The sequence below is a fragment of the Erythrolamprus reginae genome, unplaced genomic scaffold (assembly GCF_031021105.1).
Source record: "Erythrolamprus reginae isolate rEryReg1 unplaced genomic scaffold, rEryReg1.hap1 H_1, whole genome shotgun sequence".
NCBI classification, from domain to species: Eukaryota; Metazoa; Chordata; class Lepidosauria; order Squamata; family Dipsadidae; genus Erythrolamprus; species Erythrolamprus reginae.
Window position 1 is genome coordinate 1,092,277 of NW_027248462.1, and position 19,477 is coordinate 1,111,753.

The 19,477-nt window shown below is 41.1% G+C and overlaps 1 protein-coding gene across 2 annotated transcripts; it reads left to right on the top strand.

Annotated features, from left to right (window-relative positions):
- Positions 1-1,505: 1,505 nt before the first annotated feature.
- LOC139155325 (SAGA-associated factor 29) lies at positions 1,506-18,461 on the top strand. Of its 2 annotated transcripts, XM_070730452.1 has the most exons (11): positions 1,591-1,650; positions 2,131-2,271; positions 5,540-5,618; positions 6,179-6,254; positions 7,094-7,166; positions 7,247-7,311; positions 9,782-9,911; positions 10,002-10,148; positions 13,903-13,938; positions 14,851-15,013; positions 17,148-18,461. In XM_070730452.1, the coding sequence occupies exons 3-11, from the start codon at positions 5,544-5,546 to the stop codon at positions 17,262-17,264; spliced, it is 882 nt and encodes a 293-aa protein (XP_070586553.1). In that variant the 5' UTR covers positions 1,591-1,650; positions 2,131-2,271; positions 5,540-5,543; the 3' UTR covers positions 17,265-18,461. The 2 variants fall into 2 exon arrangements, with proteins under 2 accessions (XP_070586552.1, XP_070586553.1); XM_070730451.1 differs by lacking the exon at positions 2,131-2,271 and having other exon boundaries at positions 1,506-1,650.
- Positions 18,462-19,477: the final 1,016 nt, after the last annotated feature.

The window sequence follows — 19,477 nt, forward strand, 5'->3', positions numbered from 1 at the left end:
TTCAGCCAGTACATTATCTAAGGGTCAATAATGTTACGCTGGTACAGTTTGTTCCTGAACATACTGAATGAAGAAATGGCTGAAATCAACATGATGCAAACTGTGCTGAATGTGGGGAGGGAAGCATCGTAGTAGCCAATGAGAGAAATTGCCTGCCATGTAGAGCAGACAAAAAGGACAGCTAATAAAATTGTCACTGTAATTTGAGAAGCATTTCTGCATCTGTTTGCTTTTTTAAAAAAATTACCAGAACTTTTCCAGCTGTTCAATTAAATTTTCAACAAACGATAAACATGATTTTTGAGCCAATCTTTCTCTCTCAGCCTAATCCACTCACAGGATTGTCGTTGTGGGGAAAATAAGAGGAAACTATGTTTGACACCTGAGTTATTTGCAAAAATAATGAAGGTGGGATATAAAGATAAGTAAAGCAGCTTTATTTAGCATAAACTCTTGTGGACCACAGCTCATTTTCCCCCCAATCCATGGAATATAATCCTGAAAGGCATGGTGTTCCAGCTGTTCCACATTGTGGTTTGACCGGTTGTGTTTTAATCTCTCTTGGTATTTGTTTTTGTTTTATGATTGCATTAATCCACTTCAATATGCTTGCTACAAAAACGAAGCATGTTCTCCGCAGGGATCCCCCACTTTTTGCAATTAATTTCCAGCTTTGTTAGGACATAGAAAATATGTTTTGATTTTGAGAATGCCTGTTGATTGTAATTGTGTTTTCCTATCAATTCCGTGCTAGGTTTTATGTTTGCAATTCAGTAACGCTTATTTGAAAGTAAACTTAAATGAGTATGACATCTCCAAGTAAACCCCATAGGAAAAGTAATTTTTAGAGAATGTTAACATTGCATGAACCGCGATCATGTCTCAAAAACTTCCAAGATTTGGAAAATTAAACCACGCGCTCCGCAACAAATCCCTGCTTGAAAGTAAACCAAAGAGCATGCGTCGATCAACAAAAACTACAATTCCCAGGAGGCTTCTTGCAATAGTAATTAACTCTTGGAAATAATAAATTACTCCACAATCAAAACTCCTGCTTTGGGGTGGATTCTTAATATCGTCCAACTATAGAGGTCTGTCTTTTTCCTCATAACCATGTTCCACATTGTTTTGTTTTGTTTTTAAGACTGGGAAGAACAACAGAGAAATGAACAGAACTCTGTTCACAACGGGTTTTTTTGGTAGGGTTGTTTTTGTATATGCGTGTATGCGTTTTGTGTATGCTTGGTGTGGGACGAAGTTTATAGACGCATGTGCAAAAATTAGAGCCCGTCAATGTGGAATGGACACATACGCAAAATGAAGCCAGTGAACGGGAGAATAGACGCATGCGCAAAAATAGAGCCCGTCAATGGGGAATAGACGCATGCGCAAAATACAGCTCGTTAACGGGAATAGACGCATGCGCAAAACCAGAGCCCGTTGAACAGGGGTAATTGATTCCGCGGATCGCACGTGCGTTAAACGTTCCACCGCTGAGCGCGCATGCGTTAGTTACGTAGCCGTAGGAAGTTCACTGTGCCGGGCTTCTGCGTCATTTTTAGGCGCGCGTGCCGCCTTTATTTATTTATTTCTTTATTTATCTATTTATCGTTTACTGCAGCGAGCGTTATTCTGCACGGATTTTAAACGGTAAGGGATGAAGTTGCTTGTCGCGTCCATGTGTACTTGGCTTAAATAAACATGGGTGAAGAAGTCTTATAATTGTAACAGATTATAAATGTATCATATCGCCCCCTAGTGGTTTCCTTCGTTATGTTGAGAATTTATTCTATGCTGCGGCGCGTGTGGTCGATCATTGCAATACAGCCGGTCTTCCACTTTTATTTATTTATTTATTTATTTATTTATTCTTTGTCCAATATACAATACATATGGAATGAAATAGACATTAAGTAGTATATATAGGGATAGTAAGTAAAAAAGAAGAGGAGTGGATGAGAGGGAGAGAATATATAGGATATATGAGAAAAGGAAAGGTAATTGGACAGGGGACGTTAGGCACATCAGTGCACTTATGTACGCCTACTTGCAACAGTTCATTTAGTGGCCGTTTAAAGTGACAGCGCCACCAAAAAAAAAAGACTTATAACCGTTTTTCACACCATGCAGGATCCCATAGTAAAGTAGTGATTGCTCCAACACTGGAAGTTTTAAAGAAGATGTTGTATAACCATTTATGTGAAGTGGGTGGAAGGTTTCCTGACTAAGCAGGAGATTGGACTAAAAGACCTTCAAGGTCCTTCCAACTCGGTAATTCTATTTTATGTGATCAAAAGTCATTCTTAGCAACTGACTCATATTTACCCTTTTCCCTATCCGCTTCTGACAAGCAAAGTCAATGGGGAATACAGATTCACTTAATAACCCTGTTACTAATTTAACATATGCAATGATTTGCTTAACTGTGGCAAAAAGGTCGTAAAATGGGGCAAACTCACTTAAATGTTTAACTCGGCAACATAAATCTTGGACTCAATTGTGGTGCTCATAACTTGAGGACTGCCTGTATATAGTGATGCACCTTCTTTCAATCAAAACATCACGAGAAACCGTGCTGTATCTAAGGAAATCGCAGATTCTTCTGTTTTCTTTGGATGTAAGAAATGGAAGGTGGTATTCTTCAATGTTCAGTGAAAGTGTACAAAGTAATATGTTTTTGACAGCAAGTACATACATTGCAGTTGTCCAAATGTAACATAACTTAACGTAGCCAAATATAATGTACAATAACTGTAAATGTGCATATTGGGTTTGCAAATGATAGTTGGAATTCATGCATTTATGACTTTCCAGAGGGATGCCTTTTTCTGTCTGTTGGAGTGTAAATCTGCTTCAGAGTTCTTATGTCAGCCATGGTGGGTTGCATGGTTGATAAGGATGCTAAAATCCAACTTTGTTCATGCCAACTTTGTTCATAGCTCCCAGAGTGAAATTGAATAAATATGCATTAAAAACATACATCAAATTAAATGGGCAAATACTTTTAAAATAAAATATGCACCTCATATCTGCTGAATATTCAGAAAATAAGTACATTTAATTCAGTATTCTGCAAATATAAGCACAGGTATACAAGATGGAAGCTGGTCCCAAGGCTATTTTACTAAATAAAAATAGATGAAAATCTTTCCAACATTTTATTTTATTTTATTTATTTATTTTATTTATTTGTCCAATACACAATACATATTGAAGAGAATAGACATGTAGTACTGTAATATAAAGAAAAGGATAAAAGAAAAGATATAGAAATAGAGGAGAAGATATATGAAAGGAAGAAAAGATATATGAGATAAAGGAGAGACAATTGGACAGGGGACGAAAGGCACACTTATGCACACCCCTTACTGACCTCTTAGGAACCTGGAGAGGCCAGTCGTGGATAGTCTAAGGGAAAAATGTTGGGGGTTAGGGATTGACACTACTGAGTCCGGTAGTGAGTTCCACGCTTCGACAACTCGATTGCTAAAGTCATATATTTTACAATCAGTTTGGAGTGGTTAATATTAAGTTTGAATCTGTTGCGTGCTCTTGTGTTGTTGCGGTTGAAGCTGAAGTACTCATTGATAGGCAGGACGTTGCAGCATATGATTTTGTGGGCAATACTTTGATCTTGTTTTAGGCATCATAGTTCTAAGCTTTCTAGACCCAGTATTGTTAGTCTATTTTCGTAAGGTATTCTGTTTCGAGTGGAGGAGTAAAGGGCTCTTCTGGTGAAATATCTTTGGACATTTTCGAGGGTGCTGATGTCTGAGATGCGGTATGGATTCCAGACAGATAAGCTGTATTCAAGGATGGGTCTGGCAAAAGTTTTGTAGGCTCTGGTGAGTAGTGTGAGATTGCAAGAGCAGAAGCTGCGTAGGATCAGGTTAGCAACTCTAGAAGCCTTTTTGGCTATATTGTTGCATTGGGCTTTGTCACTAAGGTCATTTGATATTAGAATTCCAAGGTCTTTTACTGAGTGGGGGTTGACTGTGAGATTTTGTTTATTCAATTTATATATGAGGCTCGGGTTCTTTTTGCCGATGTGGAGGGTAGAGCATTTGTTGGTTGATATTTGAAGTTGCCAGGTGTTAGACCAATCTGAGACAAAGTCGAGGTCTTTTTGGAGAGTGGATGTGTTGTCCGTGGTGTTGAAAAGTTTTACACCGTTGGTGAAAAGAACACCGTTGCTTGTGATGTGATCACAGAGGTCGTTGATGTAGAGAATGAAGAGAGTAGGACCTAGCACCCTGCCCTGGGGAACGCCACTTTTGACAGGGATAGTGGTGGAAATAGCGCTTCTAATTTTGACAACTTTTTGCCTGTTTGACAGGAATGCAGTAATCCAGCTGTGGAGGAATCCTGAGATGCCATAGGATTTGAGTTTTAGGAATAGTTTGTCGTGGACCACTGAGTCAAAGGCTTTGCAAAAGTCAATATAAATTGCATCAATGAATTTTCCTTGTCTAGCTGGGTAGTCCATATGTTTTTGCAATGAAGTAGTTGTAGGTTGCAGGATAATTTCTGAATCCAAATTGTTTGTTAGAGAGTAGACTCTAAGTAAAGGGTGATAGATTGATCTATAATTGATTCCATGATTTTACATGAGACACAGCATAGTGATATTGGTCTGTAGTTGTCTACGAGAGAAGGGTCTCCTTTTTTGAAGATGGGGATGATTACTGCTTTTGACCATAGTTTGGGGAGTGTGCTGGTCCTGAAGGACTTTTGGAAGATAATGCTTAGAGGTTCAGCTATAGCAGAAGAGAGCTTTTTTAGGAAGTACGCACAAAGACTGTGTGGTCCGACTGATAGGGAAGGTTTGAGGTCATGGATTGCTTTTCCAACCCGGTCTACAGTGAAGTCTATTTGGGTTAATTTGTTGAGAGAGTTTGAGGTGCGATTTGCAAAGATGGGTGATGAGCCATTACTGTTAACAAAGACAGAGCCAAAGAAAGAGTTGAAGAGTTTAGTTTTGGATGGATCATTGTGGTATTCTTTGTTGTCGGGTCCTACGAGAGGTGGAATAGGTCTAGAGTCATTGAGTTTGTTGTTGACGAAGTTGGAACGTCACTGCTAGATGAGTGATTTTAAAAGTAGGAAGAACTTTTAGAACTACTGTACTTTATTCATTTGTTTGTATTTCATATTTCTGAAGTCCCTACTTACCAGGTGGACTTTAATAAACACAGAGAGCTGTTTTATAAACAAAATTTTCACTATTTTTTAGATTAAAGTTAGTTTTGCCTGTGATACAGGAAAACACTATCACTTCATTATGTTACTTATCACCAAATGTAGGATATGCGGAAAGTACTGTCTGGAGATTGTCAGGTCATAGTTGTCTCAGAGTTGCCTTTTTAAAAGGCAACTGAACCTTTTTTTCCAATTGCCTTTTGAAAAAGCAACTTTAAGACTAAAAGTATTACATTCCCTTATTAATGTTTTAAGATTTAGCAGTGCAATCTTTTCCAAAATGTTATAATGGCAATTGATTTGAGAGAAATTCCTTTCTCCTACTTTATGTTTCCTTCAGCAACATGGCTTTGGTATCAGCTGATTCTAGAATTGCTGAACTCCTAGGAGAACTTCACCAGCTAATCAAACAGACCCAGGTAATGTTCTATTCTTCGTCCCCTGCAATATTTAGGCCTGTATGAGATATGAAGCTTATTTAGGTTGTCATAATCAATTATGAGGAAAGGAGAAAGCTTTCATTTTATGTTTTTAGAAAGGGAGGGTATTTTTTCATTTCGCCCACATTGTGTTTTAGCAATGCACCAAGGAGTCTATATAATAATGATGAGAGGAAGGCATGAGATCTGCTTTTGGAGGCCTTTATTGCCTTAGAACCAGCGGTGGGCTATGAGCCGGAACACTAAATTGCACTCGCTGCCATGGCTCGTAAGTTCTTATGGGACCAGCGCAATTTTGCTGTTGCATTTGTGGAGGTAGCAAAATTGTGCCCGGGTTTCAGCGAGATTTTACCTGCAAGTCCGTGTGCGATTTTGCTACCTTCACAGGTGCAGCAGCAAAATTGCACTGGTCCTGCAAGAAACTTATGAGCCGCAAGTGCAATTTAGTGTCCCGGCTTGTAGCCCACCCCTGCTTAAAACTATCTGTGTGCTAAAATAGAAATCATATTGTCCAAATAATTAACTCTTTTTGTTGCTAGGAGGAACGATCAAGAAGTGAACATAATCTTGTGAATATCCAGAAAACACATGAACGGATGCAGACAGAGAACAAGAGTGAGTGGAAAATGTCAGTCTTGTATGCACCAAGACCAATTCCTTGTGTGTCCAATCACACTTAACTTATAAAGTTCTGTTCTGTTCTATTCTATTCTAACGCCTTCCTTAGAAATCCTTTGTAATGCAACATTTTGAGTCTGCTGTATTCCCCATGTGCTAGAAAGAATCAGTTGAGCCAGTTTATTCAACTATCACTACTCTTTAACAACTGCCAATAGTGGCAATGGCCATGGAGATTCTGAAGCTTGTAGGCAGGGGGAGTCATTAACTATATCTAAAAGGCAGTTTTAATTAAAAGGCAATTCAGTGGCTGGAGAAAAATGCTGTGTGGTTGGAAAAGACATGGTAGATAAATCCACAGTAACTGAATTTAAACATGCCTGGGATAAACATATATCCATCCTAAGATAAAATACAGAAAATAGTATAAAGGCAGACTAGATGGACCATGAGGTCTTTTTCTGCCGTCAGTCTTCTATGTTTCTATGTTTACCCAATGTCGAAAGTTATCTGGCTAGTGCACGCATGTGCACTGGAACTGACATAGGACAGCGCCTCACGTGCCATCTGATATGGCTACGTGTGACACCTGTGGCATGCGTGCCATGGATTCTCCCTCACAGTTTTAGAGAATCCTTGAAAATAAATCCTCCCAGTGCCACCATACAGTCAGAGTTGAAGAAGCTTCTTGGATGAGAAGCAAAATGCCTTCAAAGAAAAACAAGAAAGTCCATTTGCCTCCTGAAAAAAAGCATCTTCGGTACTTGGCTTAGAACAATAGATAATTAGATTTCTATGGGAACTCAATATTGCCTGCCTGTGTTTCTTCTGTCTAGTCTCTCCATATTATCGGACGAAGTTACGTGGCCTCTATACAACAGCTAAGGCGGATGCAGAAGCTGAATGCAAGTGAGTTTTATCTAAATTGAAGGCTTCTGAGCATAGAAGGCGACTCTTTTTCATGTCGCTTCTTTACTCTCTTTACCCAGCATCCTGCGCAAGGACTTGGACAAGATTGCCGAGATAAAATCTCTTCTGGAAGAAAGGCGAATTGGTGAGTGTGCTGAAAAGCTCTGAATAAGAAAGAGCAAACCGGATGCTTGAGCTGTTGCAAAAATGTTGGGTGCTATCCCAGGGTTTTAAAAGTTTTAATTATTCAGGCCACCTATAATGGTAGTCCTCAAGTACGATGTTGCTAAGCAATGCAGTTATAAATCATGACTGCATTGCTTGGTGACAACAATCTCTACACTTCCAATGTCTATTAACTGAATTGCAGCAGTTGTTAGGCAAGGATGTCCTTGCAACAAGGAGGCCCAGTGGCTTTTTTAAAAATGTATTTTATTTATTTGTTTTTTTCAAATATAACATAAAAAAGAGAAGACATACACAAAAACATACACATATGACATTTGGGAAATGAAAGTTTCCCCACTTTTTAGGTATTTGATCAGAGAATTTTACATCTTTCTTTCACATAGTATTAATTTTCCCATTCTTTTATTCGACGTGTTGCTTTGCGTAAATTTTTATTTATTTCTTTATTGCTGTTTTCTTTAACCAATCTTAAAATTTTGCCCATATTTTATAATAATCCAAATCTTCTTTTCCCTCTAATCTTTTAGATAGCCTGTCCATCTCCGCACAATCCAATATTTTTTAAATTATTATGTTTTTTTCCGGTGGTTTGTCTATTTTCCAATGTTGGGCATATACTATCCTGGCAGCTGTTAGTATATGTATAATTAAATATCTTACCTCTTAATGATGCCAGAGATGGTTCTCAGCTCTGACAGTTTGAGCCTTGGCAATGTGTGACAAGGTGAGTTTCTGTCACTCGCCTCGGCTTCTGTTCACCTAATAGTTGTAAAACATGTTCTATGCAGGTAGATAGATAGGTACCATTTTGGAGGAGAGACAGACTGGTGCTCTGTGCAAGCAGGCAGTTTCCTATGGCTCTAAACCTTCCTGGTTGTAGCACCTGCTTATGAGGCAGCTCTGGGAAGAAAGGAGTGAAGCTGTGGGAAAAGCCATTCGTCTTTCCAGTGTGAAGCCAGCTCGCCCTCCTGTGGTGCATCTTGGGAAGCGCCCAAACATTTCCTATAAGTGGGCTGGTATCTTGGCAGGCCAAACTAGTATTCTGCAATGCTGTTGTGGTCTCCTGGCTACTGTAACAATGCCATACGATGATGATGATGATGATAACAACAACAACAGCAACAATTATAGGTGAAACATGCTACAGTGATACCCATTGTTATTGGGGCACTTAATACCATGTCCAAGAATTTTACAAAATACATCAACAAATTGCAGCTTCCTGCAATAACACAAGTGGAATAGCAAAAATAGCCGCCCCAAGTCCACGGAGAGGGGCGGCATACAAATCCAATAAATAAAATAAATTAATTAATTAAAAAAACCCTGTGCTATTCAGAATATCGTATATCTTAAGATATTTGGTCGATGCCTAGGATGCTGGAAGCAACCCGTATCAACCATCAGTGCCAGTCCATAATATTTTTGATACATTGCTAAATGTTCAGTTGACCTCATGTTTAATGAATAAAAGTTAATCATCATTATCATCATCATCCTCGCAACTTTCAGTTGGCTTCCCACAACAGGGAAGCCAGCTGGGAATTGCAAGTCACAAGCGGTTTGCAAGCAGGCAAGTAGATAAGAGGGAGATGTTGTGAGGGAGGTGAAGCTTAGGGAGATGTGCAGGGATGCTAGTGGCTATTATGGAGTAAGAGCAGATGGGCAAGGGGAAATGGCGTGGGTGGGAGAGACCTATCCCAGGAACTTGCAGTTTTCCTTGATGGTTTTCCTATTGATGGGGTAGCCATTCAGGGAAGGTAATAAATTGCAACCATGGCTTGAAGAGCACAACAACCGATTTTAAGTATGAGCTGGATGCTAACTGCCCAGATTGAAATCATGATTGCAGAAGTGCCGGGATAGATTGAATTTTGAGAACCACCATTTATTAAGCATCATGGTCCTAAGTCAAGGACAATCTGTATTCAAGTCTAATGCTTTCAGATCAGGATTGCAAATATTTAGACAACCATTAGGTAGTAAGTAAATATACAATATAATGCTTTATTGCCATTTAGTGGTTATCTATTTTTTTACAGTCCAGTTGTTCTTTTTATGTAGATTATATGTCACCTTACATTCAAGACTTCAGGTTTGCCTGCAGAGTGTTCCCTTCTCTTCTTCTTTATGACATAAAGTTACTGTGCTCTTGATATGGAAGTGAATATGATTGACAGATTTATCTAAAAGCTGGGAGACTGCCTGCAGAGTTTACTCCCTTGGAATATTGAAAGTGTTATTTTCTACGATTAAACTATACATCTGGTTTTGCCTTGGATTGATTGATTGATTGAGCGATCATTCATTCATTCATTTATTCGTTCTTTCGTTCACATTATCTTCTATTGCTTGAGACACTTCTGTCCCTATTGATTATTACATATAACCAAACCTTTTTGGTCTGCTTCCCTCTCTTTTCACAGCTGCCAAGATTGCTGGCCTCTACAATGACTCCGAGCCGCCACGCAAAACAATGCGCCGTGGAGTCCTGATGACTCTTCTACAGCAGAGCGCCATGACTCTTCCATTGTGGATTGGGAAGCCTGGAGAAAAGTAATTGCTGGGAAGGTAGTGGTGGGTTCTGAGCACCCGAAGTCACCCTTCAGACATGGATTAGACCCTTTTGTCTGGTTTCTCATGCAGACCGCCTCCTCTTTGCGGAGCCATTCCTGCCTCTAGTGATTATGTGGCCAAACCAGGAGATAAAGTGGCCGCTCGTGTCAAGGCTGTTGATGGGGATGAGCAATGGATCTTGGCTGAGGCTGTGAGCTACAACCATGCCACCAACAAGTGAGTATAAGTGGGACTATGATAGTGATATTGAGAGTCTTCATGTTGTTGCTTTTTTACTTTAATAGTGTTTTTAAGTTCATAGATAGTGTTTTTACGTTCATAGATAGTGTTTTTATGTTAATTGATAGTGTTTTTACATTCATAGTGTTTTTATTTTAATAGATAGTGTTTTGCTAATTAAGAACTGGTTGTTTGTCTCAGAAACAGTCATTTTGAAGCATGTAGATGCATTAGGTAAGGGCTAGCTTGGTCTAATGATTAAGGTGCTGGACTAGGAGTTTCACACCTGCCCTGAGCACAGAAGACACCTTAGGCCATCATTGTGTCAGTCCAAAAAAAAAGGCAATGGCAAACTACTTCCAAAAACGTTGCTGAATGAGCTTTGGGTGTCCATATAGTCACCCAAAGTTTAGATTGACATTAGATTATTGTGTGGTGTGCATGTGCGTATTCAAAACCAATCTGTCCTGAAAGAGAATAAATTTGGCAACACTACAGTTAGTATCGAACTGTGCATGCATGGTGTATATGGATAATTGATTTCCTTAGTGATAGGCCCCAGTTTGTGCGAGTTGAAAGAAAAGTTTCCAATTCCATGTCCTTGAGTTAGGAGTTCCCCACAGGGTTGTGTCTTTTGAGTCCGTTACTGTTCACCTGGATAACTGCTGTGCCAAGTCTGCTATGAATCATATTGTGAAATACGTGGATGACACGGCAATGGTGGGTCTTATCTGGGATGACGGTGCAGATTCTTATAGAGAAGAGGTGAATTTTTAAATGGATGGGTGCAATAAAATAACCTGGGTTTGAATGTTAACAAAATATAGGAGATCATTGCTGATTTTAGAAAGAGCCAGGATAGTCATGCTATACTTTGTATCAAGGCTACAGCTGCAGAAGTGGTTCAATAGTAACTGGGGGTGCCGAGAACTGTCTCTTCATTATCTCCGGTGAAGCATGCAAACCAGAGTCTGCATCTGAGTCCGACCCGGATTGTAGGGGCAATAGCCTAGCTCTGTTAAAAAAGTGCTATTGCTAACATGTGCAAGGGGTGGAGAGGGGCGGCATACAAATCCAATAAATAAATAAATGTTGTAAGCCGCCCTGAGTCTAAGGAGAAGAGCAGCATAAAAATCGAATGAATGAATGAATAAATAAATAAATAAATAAATCTCCTGCATCTGATGAGTATATCTTTCTCCTCTGTCCTGGCCACTTTTACAGGGACACAATTGAGAACGTCTTATGCATTTATGCAAACGTTTAATTTGGGGGGCCGCAGTTCCTCAACTTGAAAGCCCATACAGAGAGTGGTAAGGGCAACCGAGAAGATAATAGGAAGCATACTTCTCATTATTCAGGATGTTGCTTATAAGCGCTATTTGCTTAGAGCGCGAAGCATTGTTAAACATCATATCCACGCATCCAATTTATGGTCTGTTTCTGTTGCTCCCCTCTGGCAGAAGGTTTCAAAGTATCTAGCAGGAGTACTAGATTCTGTAATACTCTATCCTTATGCCATCCATCTTGTAAACCCTCAAGACTTGAGGTCCCCCCCCCCCCCCAACCATGTATATGTAGAAATACATCTGAACTGGACTGCAGTGGTTTTTTGTATCGTGTGTGTGTGCGTGTTTGTGTGTATGTGTGTGAGAGAGAATATGGATACAGTGATACCTCGTCTTATGAACCCCTCTTCATGCAAACTTTTCGTGATACGAACCTGGTGCTTAAGATTTTTTTGCCACTTCTTCCGAACTATTTTCACCTTACGAACCTCAGCCGCCACCGCTGGGATGCCCCGCATCCGGACTTCCGTTGTCAGCCGAAGCGCGGGGATTCTCCTGAGGCTCCCCTCGCTGGGATTCAAATCAGCGTCAGCAAAAATGAAGGAAATCCTTCAGTGAGGGGAGCCTCAGGGGAATCCCAGCGCTTTGGCTGGCAATGGAAGTCCGGAGGCAGGGATTTCCAGCGGCACAAAGCAAAAGGGGTGACTTTTGGGATGGGGTTGCACACATTGTTTGCTTTTACATTGATTCCTATGGGGAAAAGTGCTTCGCCTTACGAACTTTTCATCTTACGAACCTAGTCACGGAACGAATTAAGTTCGTAAGACGAGGTACCACTGTATATGCAAAATGGTTAACATATGAGAGTTGAATGCAACAAGATTTCATTTTAATATACATGCTGATTAGTATACATTTAAAGTGACAAGAAGGTTTTTAAAAATTCTATTTGTTTCATGCCTGTTGAGCCTAAACTACTACATGATTCGGTTCAAGAGTCCAAAAGAGATTCCTGTCTGAGAAGTCAGAAATGCTTTGCGTTGCTTTTGAAGACATGGGAGAACCATCTAGGGTGTAGGTTTCTATGTCATCCCAGATCTTTTCTTCTGCCAAGCCTTCAACTGCAACCACTTGTTTTTCAACTGCCACCACTTTGTAGACATGGAATGATGCTAAGACAGGTTGAGAATAGGAGAAGGCAGAAAAGAGAAAATAAGTTGGTCAACAGTTTAAAATCATTGGTTTTCTGGGATCCTTTTTAGTCAAGGACCCCAATTTCCCTAATCTAAATGTTGCCCTCAGGGGCTCTAGATTTGGGTTCCAAAGGGTTTTTTGTTTAATGGGGAGAATGGTTAGTTAGTCCTAATTAGTCATGGCGTTTGGTCTATTAGTCATGTCTTTCCATGTTTAAGGTTCTTATGTGCTAAATCATTACAATGTTAAAGAAGTCAGTATTAAGCCATTCTGCAGGTAACACCTACTTCGAGGAAGATCTCTTTCCTTTCACTACATTACCAGAAATGGCTGCAGAGTTTCATTGATACACATGCTAAAATTTACATAAGGAATAGACAAGGTGTGTGTCAGGCGGTAGGAAAAGCAAGTAGGATGCTTGGCTGCATAGCTAGATGTATAACAAGCAGGAAGAGGGAGATTGTGATCCCCTTATATAGAGCACTGGTGAGACCACATTTGGAGTACTGTGTTCAGTTCTGGAGACCTCACCTACAAAAAGATATTGACAAAATTGAACGGGTCCAAAGACGGTCTACAAGAATGGTGGAAGGTCTTAAGCATAAAACGTATCAGGAAAGACTTCATGAACTCAATCTGTATAGTCTGAAGGACAGAAGGAAAAGGGGGGACATGATTGAAACATTTAAATATGTTAAAGGGTTAAATAAGGTTCAGGAGGGAAGTGCTTTTAATAGGAAAGTGAACACAAGAACAAGGGGACACAATCTGAAGTTAGTTGGGGGAAAGATCAAAAGCAACATGAGAAAATATTATTTTACTGAAAGAGTAGTAGATCCTTGGAACAAACTTCCAGCAGACGTGGTTGGTAAATCCACAGTAACTGAATTTAAACATGCCTGGGATAAACATATATCCATCCTAAGATAAAACACAGGAAATAGTATAAGGGCAGACTAGATGGACCATGAGGTCTTTTTCTGCCATCAATCTTCTATGTTTCTATGTTTCTAAGATTCTGTGCAGATAATTGTTATTATTGGTTATCTTTCTAGTGTGCACTAACCACATTTTTCTGGTAGTTTGCAAAGTTTTATTAGCATTCTTTAACTTCTCACTGGAATCTGGACAAATAAATGACTCCAAAGAAGGTTTTGACTTTTAATATCCCATGGATATGTTGTGTTAGAATTCCTCTTTGTTTCTTTTTCTCTGGGGGCATTCCATTTGGATTTCTTCAAACTGATTCAACCTTTTCTCTTCTTTAGATATGAGGTGGATGACATTGATGAAGAAGGAAAAGAGTAAGTGATTATAGGGATTATTAAAGGTAGAGGTAAATTATACATATATGATTTAATTATTTTCTATAACATCAGTGACTCTGGGCAGCCTACATTATAAAAACATTACATAATCAAGAATAAATATACTGTATGTGGTTGTTAAGTAAAATTATTGCAATAGATATTAATATAATCAAGAAATGGGGAATTCAACACACTTGGGGCCCTGGGCCCCAGCACATAACCAGGTCTTTGTGGCCTTGTGAAAGTCCAGCAGGTTCGGGGTCACCCTGATGTTTGATGGGAGAACGTTCAAAAGAGAACTTTGCATGTTTTGTTCCCCAGTCTGCTTCCTGAAATTCATCTATGTCCCTCAGCCCCTCCCATAGTTCCCTCTAAGCTGAGCAGTGAACAATCGCTCACTTAAAAATCATCATCAACTCAGAGTTTTCCAAACCTGCCCAGAAGCCGAGAGGGAAAGAGTGAGAGGGAAGGAGAGAGAGAGGAAGAGAGAGAAACAGATAGAAAAAAGAGAGGGAGGAAAAGAGAAAGAAAAATAATGGGAGTAAGGAAGAGAGAAAGAAAATCAAAATCTAGTTTGAAACTAGCTCAACTATTTAAGTGGCATTTTGATATTGATAGAGTTGCCCTATTATGAGCTCACTGTTATAGACACACAGTACAGTATTTTATTTTGAAATTCTCTGAGGCAAAACAGGGTGGGTTTTTTGTTTGTTTGTTTATTTATTTATTTATTTATTGTTTCTGTGCCGCCCAGTCCCAAAGGGACTGCCGCTCAGACACTATACTTTCCGCCCACCCCCCCAAAAAATTAGAGGGAACACTGGCCCCTACCCTCACATATTTTGGCCCTGAATTATGGGGCTTTTGGCGAGAAATCTGCTTTTCTTGACTTCTGCTTTTCCACAGGCGCCATACTTTGAGCCGACGTCGCATCATCCCTCTGCCTCAGTGGAAGGCCAATCCTGAAACAGACCCGGAGGCCTTGTTCCAGAAGGACCAGTTGGTCCTGGCCCTGTACCCACAAACCACCTGCTTCTACCGAGCCCTTATCCATGCTCCGCCTCAGCGGGTAAGTAAGAGACTGTAGGAGTTTTCGTCCACAAATGATCCAAACTGTAATATTGTCCAGCTGATGCTAATAGAGCAGGGGTCCCCAACCCTTGGTGTGGGGCCACAGCCCATTTAGAATCGGACCGCAGAAATGTTGGGCAAGTGTGTGCAGAGAAATCTGCATTTGTGAAAGCAGCACACGTACGTAAAACCATCCCTTCCCCCCACTGCCTCCACTGGTTCGCTAAACAAGAAAGTTTGGGGAATCTTGTAATAGAGTGTCAAATCATAGGTTTCTAGTATCTCATCAATGGGGAACTCATCAAGGTATCAAACTCATCCATCTTCCCTGGAGTGACATGTCAGGACTTTGGTGATTTAGATAGAACCAGGTGTGGATGGAGCAGGAGTTTTAAAAAGACAACATTATTCATCAACGTTTAATTGTAATCTAAAAGCAGAGAGAGAAGGAGCCTGACAACTACAGATCATCAGTCAGGACCTCTATCTCAGTCTCTAGTTTGCTTGGTTAGAGTAAAGCAATGCAGAATGGAACAGAATAACAGAGTTGGAAAGGACCTTGGAGGTCTTCTAGCCCAACCCCCTGCTCTGGCAGGAAACCTATACTATTTCAGACAAATGATTGTCCAGTCTCTTCTTAGAAACGTCCAATGTTGGAGTATTCACAACTTGAATACAATTCCACTGATTAATTGTTCTTTCAGGAAATTTCTCCTTAGTTCTAGGTTGCTTATCTCCTTGATTAGTTTCTACCCATTGCTTCTTGTCCTGCCTTGAGATGCTTTGGAGAATAGCTTCACTCCCTCTTCTTTGTGGCAACCTCTTGTCTTCCCTCCAAACCAACTATCTCTGAAAATTATTTACAGAAAATTGCTCTGAGTGTATTTTTTCTCTCTCACTGTCTCATTTTGCCAAATCCAAAATCCTTGATGTTTTCTTCAGCACTGGAATTTCACTTGATCAGTGTTACATTGTTTTGACCTTAGCTATCGTATTCCTGGTTTAACAGGAATATCCGTCTCTGTCTTAAATCAGAAGTGCAGATAGAAGGGCAATATATTTGGAAGTTAAGCTTTCTTTAAAAAAAGAAGCTAAATCACAATTAGCTGAGGAGCAACAATGGGAAAAGTTGCATTCTGAATCAGCAATGTTGTGGCATAATGGTGAAGTAGGTAGGTTGCTGGTGTGTGGAAGGAAAAATATGTCTTATTAAATCTGAATGCAGAGGGATTTATTTGGGAGTTGCTACTTCATTGTTATGCATTACATGTTTTAAATAATTATGAAATTTGGGATATAAGCGATAGATACTATAGAGAGATGGAGGGATGGAGGGAGGCAGAGATAGAGAGATAAATAGAGATAGATAGACAGACAGATAGATAGATAGAATGATAGATATTTTCCCTAAAATAAGCCCTAGCTTATTTTTTACGTGTGTCCAATATAAGCCATACCCCCAAAATAAGCCCTAATTAAGACCCCACCCATTTAGGTTGCACCTAGTTGTATGGGGTGGGGCAAAGCACATGGGTAGCGATCAAGTCGGGATGGTTGCAACTGTCTGGATCTTCAGACAGTTGCAACCAAACCTCGCACATCTGCCTCACCTTAACAGCCCACTTTTGCAGCTGTTTGCTTGCATGCGTTGCCCCTGGCCTCCGTTTGAAAAAGAGAAAGAGAGCTAGAGAGAGAGAGGGGAGAGATGAGATAGAGAGATAAATGAGAGAGAGAAAGATCAAAGAAACATTAAAAGTTCGAAGAAATATTTTTCAATCAACAGTTGGCAAATGACTGTTAAGAAATCGTGTATGAGTGCACATTCTTTGTAGCTCTGGATACAGGAAAGCAGGAGCCTCTTTGAAAATTTCCCCAATCCATTCATAATTAGGGTTCAAGAAGGCTTTTGTTTGTATCAGTAAGATGCAGCTGACTGCTTTTAGTTAAGACAGTTCAGTAGTGCAGGACTGAAATGTGGAAATGTCCAGAAAAGTGTGGGAAAGAGCAGGAAGAAGGGAGATCGAGAAAGATGAGAAGAAAATGAATCTGCTTAATAATCCAGTGGAGAGGACCAGTCAGTGGTCATCCCCCTGTAAGAAGTAACTAAATCCATTCTTTTTCTTTGGCCTCAGCCCCAAGATGACTACTCAGTCCTTTTTGAAGATACCAGCTATGCAGATGGCTACTCTCCCCCACTCAATGTAGCTCAGCGCTACGTTGTGGCTTGCAAAGAAACAAAGAAGAAGTGATGTTGCTCTGCACCTGTAGCTTGGTGAGGAACAAAGTCTATCCCTGTGAACCTCTGCAGTGGGACAGTGAATGAAGCAGGAAGCAACAGAAACTCATCAAGAGCAGGAATCTTAATTTATTTCTGGGTTTCCGGTTCCAGTGGGGCAGCAAGAAGGAGGGAGGAGACTGCTGCTCCACTGGACTACAGTATAAGATGACAAAAAATTGAGGGGAAAATTGATTTAGCCCAGCAGCTTGTTAGCAGTTCCAGAGAGATGAGAAGCCCTAGCCTTGGAAAATTCAATCTGGTTTTCTCCCTTGCGGCATTTTCTGATTAATTTTAGCCACAAGAATGTTGAGAGCCGATCAGCTGAGGCTCTGAAAATAGCGGCCGTTATTGACAGCTGAGCCGCCTGCCTTGCAGAGACCACAGAGAGAGAGAGAGAGAGAGAGAGAGATCTCACAGAGAGATTAAAAACTAAGAGATCGAGGGACTCAACTCTAAAAGACACCAAGGGACTCAGCTCTAAAAAAATTGGGTAACAGAGCCGGAAACAGCCAAATTAGCCTGGCCCTCCGGACTAGACGGACCTGGGACGCCGAATGGTGGGGGCGCCCAGCGTCGAGGGGACTGTCAGAAGGAGAGACGGTGTGGGAAGCCGAAATGCCAAGGAACTGACTGCTTGTTTTTGAAATGGAGAAGGTCGTTGTGGAAGAGGAGGAGAGGGATATCAACAAATTTGCTGAGGCTGAGTGGAGGCTGTTTGGAGGCTATCCGGAGATTGTGCGGGGACCGCAGAGAACAAGGAGAGCCAGAGATGTCGCCCCATAAAAACAGCAGACATCAGAGGATGACCGAAATGACTGACGAGAGCTGAGGGCGTTGCAGATACATTGGAGCCCGAGGTATACCAACCGGAACAGGGATTTGGACACTCTCACTGACTCTGACTTTTCTGGAACTCTGCCGACTTAGAGTCTTGCACCATCTGCTGCTGATTTGCTTAAAGAACTGCTAGCCAATCGACTATTCCCTGTATTTTTGTTACTAATTAGTATCTGTAGTTTTTAGCAGTTTTTTAGTACTTATAGTGCTAATTGTTGATAATTTTTATTTCTAATGTTTTTTAACGTTTTTTACTCTTTTTAGCTAAATTATTAGGTTTTTTTTTAAATGATAGATATATGTAATAATTGGAATAAATGGAATGAATGGGGTTACATGTATGGAATGCATGATTGGCATATAGTGTAGATGGGATGCTTAGCTCACCTGGTGATGGAAGGGCAGGAGGGTTGGGAGAGCCTATCTCTGGGGTGGCAGAGGGCCAGAAAATTCCGGTAATGCTGGGGAGAGGCAGATATGGTGGGAGCCATGGGGCAAGCCGTTTTGGGGGAAGAAGGGATCACTGTCTGAAAGTGATCCCTTGTTCCAGCTCCCATGAGCTCAACCTGGGGTACTGGTGACGAGTGTAATCCGGGCCCTGATACTCAATGCCAGGTTGGTGGTAAATAAAGCTCTCTCTCCTCATCCGGAATTTGATCCTGGATGAGGAGTCCGACCTGGCATGTATGACTGAAACCTGGCTGGGCCCAGGAGTTCCTCTCTCGGAAATCTGCCCAGCCGGGTTTCAGGTATGGCATCAGCCTCGACCCCAGGGAAGGGGGGGAGGAGTGGCTATTATAGCCAAGGAGAATCTGCCTACGTAGACTTGTTGCTCCTGAGATTGCGGGTTGTGAGTCCTCCTTGTGAAGTTGGATTTAGGGGTTCAGGTGGGCTTGTTGCTCATGTACCTGCCTCCCAGCTATGTGTCAACAGCCCTGCCTGTGCTGTTCGAGGAGGTGGCCGGGTTGGCAGTGGAGTTCCCCGCACTTATCGTCCTGAGGGACTTCAATCTACCATCACTCGGCGGTTCCTCTGGGTTACCACAGGAGTTCATGACCACCATGACAGCCATGTACCTGATTCAAGTAGTTCAGGGTCCAACTCACGAGGGGGGACACTCACCTGACATGGCATTCCTCTTGGAGCAACTGAGTAATGGTCTGAGATTAAGGGGCTTAGAAGTTTTGCCTTTGTCATGGTCAGACCATTTTCTATTGCAGCTTGATTTCCTGGCTCCAATCCTCCCCCATGGGGAGGTGGAACCGACTAGGCGGTTCCGCCCCAGACGCCTGATGGACCCAGAGGGCTTTCAGAGGGCACTTGGGGTTTTACCAGATTCACTCATCC